The sequence below is a fragment of the Elephantulus edwardii genome, unplaced genomic scaffold (genome assembly GCF_000299155.1).
Source record: "Elephantulus edwardii isolate Elephantulus edwardi_28Jun2011 unplaced genomic scaffold, EleEdw1.0 scaffold00052, whole genome shotgun sequence".
Lineage (NCBI taxonomy): Eukaryota > Metazoa > Chordata > Mammalia > Macroscelidea > Macroscelididae > Elephantulus > Elephantulus edwardii.
In genome coordinates this window covers 11,894,973-11,901,038 of record NW_006399802.1, presented here as the reverse complement: position 1 = coordinate 11,901,038, position 6,066 = coordinate 11,894,973, and the positions used below count along the sequence as shown (strand labels likewise).

Sequence of the window (6,066 nt, the reverse complement as noted above, 5' to 3'; positions counted from 1 at the left end):
CCCCCGCCCCCCATTCGTTCCCTTCTAAATCATCTTTATGTTCCCAGGGTCAGTAGAGTTCCTAGGAACAGATTTTCAATAAATGCTTATTGAATTGAAAGCTAGGGCAGTGAGATAAAGTAAAGGTCAAAAGCACTTGGTCTTTGTGTAGCATTCATTTATCTTCAAAAACCTTCATAACAACAACAAAGTCATATTTAGTGCCACTCCTCTGAGAAAAACCGTATTTTGCCATGAAATATTTTCTAAAGCAGCATGCTCCATGGCTTCATTTTATATTCACTGTTTCAAGAGTACACTGTCTTTTTTAAAGTTTGTAAGCTATCTAAACTGAAGACAGGGTAGGCTATAAATTCCACTGTTTTTTTTCTAGGATTCTAAAATATTTTATTAAAGTGGGAAAGAAATGAAACATTCTGTGTTTTTAAGAACTCAAAATAAAATATAAATAACAAACTACTCAAGAAAGTAGTAGTTTCATCAGACAATGTTTAATCTATATTTTTAAAAATTGGACAAAACAATCTAGGGAAAAATAAATAAGGTGAAAAAGATGTGTTTTTACTTATTTCTACAAATTTCTTCATTTTTACTCCAGAAATACTAGGGGAAAAAAGCGATACACCGTTTACTTAAAAAGCTCCCCACTGGGTTGTCACTCACCTGAAAGAATGCTCGAGCTTCTTTATACCTACACTCAATAAATCTCGAGTGTGGTAATTCCTCTAGAAAGTGCACTGGCTCTTTTGGAATGTGAACTTCTAGTCCATCAATGGTAATTTGTTGCAATTCTGGTCTGAAAACAAAAATTAGGAATTGTAATAATTAAATATAAAATACTGGCAGCTTCTCTAACACACCAAACAGTAGCAAAAACAGCCAAGCACATATTCTCACAAACTTTAACAAGATTGTAATTATCACACATTAAACAGTAACTGCATTTGAAGTAACTGAAAACACTTTATACTTATTCTTATATAATTGCATGTTTTAGCAAAAAGTAACAATTAGGGAGCTCTGGTGGCCTAGTGGTAAGGAGCTGGGCTGGTAATCCAAAGGCATGGGGTTCAAATCCACCAGCTGCTCGGAGGGAGAAGGATGGATGGACAATCTCCTCCTGTGAGATTTACTGTCTGAAAATTCACTGGAGGGGCAGCTGTGGTCAGTTCTAATTTGATGGCACACAACAACAACAACAACTGACTTTTAGAGAAAATAATGTTCTATTTCACTAAATGACAAAATACTAAACTGGTAATAAGGCATATATTCTGAGCCCCACATTCTATAAATATTCTTAGAGGGTTTTCTATTCCTTTTATGTAAAATTGTATAGCCCAGAGGTGTCATTTTCTTGCTTAGGGAAGCAAGAAGCTGCCCTGCAATCTTGAAGGCACATGGTTTGAATCCACCAGCTCTTCCATGGGAGGATGGGCAATCTCTTCCTGTTCAATTAACTGCCTCTGAAAACTCACCGGAGGGTCAGCTAAGGGTCGGTTTCGACTTGACAATCCACAACAACAACACAATAATGTTTAATAAATATTTATTGGTAGATAATTTTGATCTTTACTGAATTTAATAAACTTTTAAGTACATTTTCAGATCTTTAAAAATTTTATGTGCCGAGTCGCCTCTATAGCAGCTCTGAAGCCTGCCCTGCCCTGAGTCAGTCTCACTGACTCTGATACACCTACCTCCTCCATTGCCCTAGTCTATCTCCTGTGCTGTCCCTCCACCCTTCCAAGCATGATTTCCCTCTCCAAGAACTGGCCTCTCCTGGCCATGTGCCCAAAGTATGTGAGTGAGAGCTTCAAAATCCTAGCCTCCAAGGAGCCACTTTCACCCTTTTTAAGTAGCTTTTTCTCCTGAGAAGTATTCCAAAAAATAGCCTGGTATATAATTTGTAAATAGTTTTAAAAAACATATACAGGAAAATGAATGAAACATAAAGGTACAGGATAGGAAATTATAAAGTAAATATCCATTTATCAACCACAGAATGAATTCTATCAATCTCTCTTTAACTGTACATCTTACCACCGTCAAACCATCTCACACCCCACCACCCTTGAATTATCTATCCCATCTTTTTTGGTATCACTTCCTTGAATTTCTTAATACTTTTACATAAACATCCAGAAACATAAGCTAGCTTCTGTTTGAACTTTTTATATATGAATTTATTTATATTTTCTATTATTGAAAGGTATCTGAGTTGTATCTAGTTTTTGAGCATTTAAAGCACTGTGGTTTTGAGATGTTTCTCTGAAAAAGTGCCAAACAAACGGTGGATGACACTGGTGCACTGAGAAGTGACTTGGGAGCTTCAGTAGCCTGCTGGATTAGGGGTCACGCCATGAACCGGGCCATGGGCCAAGCCACAGAGTTAGCTGAGGTAAAGTTAAGGACAAAGACTGGCACCCTGTCACCAAGCTAGGCTGTCCAAAGACATTAAGATCAAGTTCCTATATGAATCTCTATATACCTTCTCACTGCAATTAAGAAGTTCAAGATTATTGATTCTCCCTCTCCCCCTCCCCCCTTTAAGAATGAAGACTTGAAAATCATGCCTGTGCAGAAGAAGCAGACTCATTCTAGCCCGTGAATCAAGTTTGAGACTTTTGTCACCATCAGGAACTACAATGGACAGGTTGCCCTGGGCATTGAGTGATCCACCACCATCTTTGGCCATCATCCTGGCCAAGCTCTCCACTGTCCCTGTATGATGGGGCTACTGTGGGAACAATCTTGGCAAGGCTCACCATGTTTCCTGCAAGCTGACTAGTGCTATGACTCTGTGCTGGGACATCGTATCCCTGCACTCTAAGGCACTGGCATTGTCTTGCCCAGTGGTCAAGTAACTGCTGCTTCAGTGACTGAAAGGTCACCATAGGCAACTCTGTAAAAACAGCCTTTGATGTCATCTCTAAAACCTATAGTATCTGATTCCTGACCTCTAGAAAGAGGCCGCATTTACCATATCCTTCTAGAAGAATTCACTCAGCAGCTCCTAAAGACCCACACCGGTCTCTCAGCAGATGATCCAGGTTCCAGTTTGGTCACCACACAGTGGTTTTTATACAAGGGAAATAATATGCATTAAGTCAATTTTGTGGAGAGGGGGAGTTGGAGGACAATGGTACTCTGAGGGTAATGGTATTCTAAGCATTCTTACCCATTTTCCTTGTAAACATGAGCATTAGTTTGTATTGAATATTTTATTTCCTAACTGATTTATGGGAACTATATATTAGATTTCATTACTAAATGTGAAAAAAGTATGAATTCAAGAATGGACAAACAGGCTTCATTTTCCCTTTCTGTTTTTACCTGTCAAAAGCTCCAGGATAACGACCAAAATGCAATTTTCGAAAAGGAACAAATTTTCTGTCAATATGGCCTTTGAGTCGTAGATGGCCATGCCAGAGGTAGTTGCCACTTCTTTCATGAAAGATCACCAGGTGGATGGCATGAGTAGCCAGTTTACAGATGTAGTGCAGGGGGATTTCCGTTCCAGAAAGCGAGTCTATTCCATCTAGACGAGGATCTTTGCTCTGAATCTTTACACACTGGAATCCCATATTCTCAGCTATACGAAACCAGCCTTCCTAGAACCAAACAAATACCAACCTTAAATATTTAAAACCCAGTATTAGTAGCAAAGATGAATAAAGTCATCCAGTTTTTGTACTAATCTGCTTTATGACTAAAGAAGTGGGGAAGGGAAGATGGTAGACGGAGAATAAAGTGGGGAAAAAAGAGAGGCTACCTATCATGGAACACTGCCCAAAGACATGTCATGAAAATTAAAACAGTTTTTTTCTTATAAAGAGAATGTTCATTTCAGAGTTCTCTTGCTATCATCTAAAAAGCCAATGTTAATATAAAAATAGCTCTTAAAATGAAATTTCTAATTCTTAATTTATCTTAATACTATTATCTTCAGAAGCCCTTTTTTATTTTATTAAATTTTATTAGTTTTAATGAACATTTACAGAGATTTTGGGTTTTCATTCCTTCATTACTGCACCATTCTCTCTACCCTCCTCCCCAGTTTGTTCTTCTTCCCCGCCATCCGAATGTCTGTTTTAATTGTCCAACTGCCACAGTGCTTGTCAAAGCCAGTTCTGATTAATCTCCTTTGTCGGTGTGTCCTTTGCCATTCCCTATCACTCCTCCCTGAGAGAGACTTCACCCTGATTCATAAGGAAAAGGGGATGGTGTATTCTCTTAGCTACTTCCTGCTGAAAAGGGACGCTGTGGGTTTCAGGGTGAAGATCTTCTCTCACTACTCTAAAGGGCCCCTTTGGCAGTAGGAAACACATAGACTATTATGGAGATTGATTTTGGAATTTAGATGCACTGTTATTAATTGTGCTTAGCCGTACATGTTCATATCCCTGAAGATGTATCATGGGGGGGGGGGTTGCAACCTAGAAGACACAAATTTAACTAACAAGTTATAAGTACATGAGTCAAAAATTATGGAAAAGTAAAAGAAAAGATTCTTTCATTGTTTTACAAACCCTCCCCCAGGTCCCCTCCACCATGTAGCCCTCGCTCTAGTCTCCTGTGATGACAGAAATACCTAGTCACATATCTCTTTTACACAGTTTTCTCCCTCCTCTGTTTCAGTGCAGTATACATTATTGAACACATCTTACTCAGTCTTCAGAAGCCCTTTTGAAAAGTAATTTTTATCCATAACATGTTTATATTCCAACACCATAAAATGCTACTCTAATAAAAGCCCATCATAATGCAAACCACCAGAAATGAAGCAGCGGTCAAGAAATAAAAAGGTGGATTACTAGACTGGATGATCTCAGGCACTGAAGGTCTGTGGTTCACATCCACCAGCTGCCCAAAACAAACGAAGACCCTTTAATGTTCATTACTGATACAAATATAAACATTTTTCCCCGAGGTTCAAAATTTATTATACAAATTAAGCATCATATAATGAGTCGACATTAGCTGTTCCAGGTATGACAAATTAGCAGATAAGGTGCCGACAGTTTAGAATCCCATTTATGTTGCTTTCACAGCTGGGGTTTTTTTTAGACTTTAACTTGAAGTATAGGACAAGCAAAGCAATACCCACATATGTGGCCAGTACATAATACATTCTACCTGTGAGTGGATAAGCGATGAAGTATTTATGAAAACCAGTAAACTGGAATTGAGTCTCTTTCTTGGCCTGCCATGATTTCGATCTAGCAGAGCCACAAATTCCACAGTCGGTGTCCTTCAGCATAAAAAGCCGACCCCACAAATTATAAACATTTTTAAGAAAATAATAATTTACATCTTAAACTGATATAACCCCATCATTCTTTTACACATACAATGTTACCTGGAAGCATACCATCTTACCTCATTCTTCCAAAGGTGATTCTGTAGTGCAAATGTCGTGAAGTCCCTTGGAACACAGAAAAACTTGCAGTCTGTAGTGGTGCCATATGAAGTATTTTTTATTTGTTCAGAATTTTTACTGATCAATTCCAGAATCAAAGGATCAATTAAGAACACTGGTACATTCTGACTTGATGTCAGCATAATAAATTTTTTAACTGCACGCTGTTTAAGAGGAAAAGCATCACCTTAATTCCATTTCAACAATTATTACATTTTATACATTATAAGAATTTGAAAGTTTACTCAGCAGTTTCCATGATTATTACTGTTCTAAAATATGTTGTTAGGTGCTGTCGAGTCGCTTGTGACTCATAGCGACCCTATGTTCAACAGCCCTAAACCCTGCTCTATCCTCTGCCAATCGCACTGTCTCTGACACACCCACCCCGAGTACCCCAGTCACTGAATCAATCCACCTCATAGAGAATTTTCCCCTCCTACGACGTCCTCCACCCTCCCAAGCATGATGTCCCTCTCCAAGGACCTGTCCCTCCTTACAACATGTCCAAAGTATGTTAGACGAAGCCCCAGAATCCTTGCCTCCAAGGAGCAGCTCAGTTTAATCCTCTCCAGGATGAATCTGTTTGTTTTCTTGGCAGTCCATGGTACATTCATACTCTTCTCCAGCACCACAGCTCAAAA

General features: G+C 38.8%; 1 protein-coding gene across 1 annotated transcript in view; it reads right to left on the bottom strand.

Moving 5' to 3' along the window:
- The window catches only part of FKTN (fukutin), a 44,928-nt gene that overhangs the window by 27,915 nt on the left and 10,947 nt on the right, over nucleotides 1-6,066 (bottom strand). The window contains exons 3-5 of the mRNA XM_006886909.1: nucleotides 5,383-5,586; nucleotides 3,337-3,614; nucleotides 664-796 (exon numbers count right to left, since the gene is read on the bottom strand). Of these exons, the coding sequence (XP_006886971.1) occupies nucleotides 664-796; nucleotides 3,337-3,614; nucleotides 5,383-5,586 (615 nt within the window). The remainder of the gene's footprint in view (nucleotides 1-663; nucleotides 797-3,336; nucleotides 3,615-5,382; nucleotides 5,587-6,066) is intronic.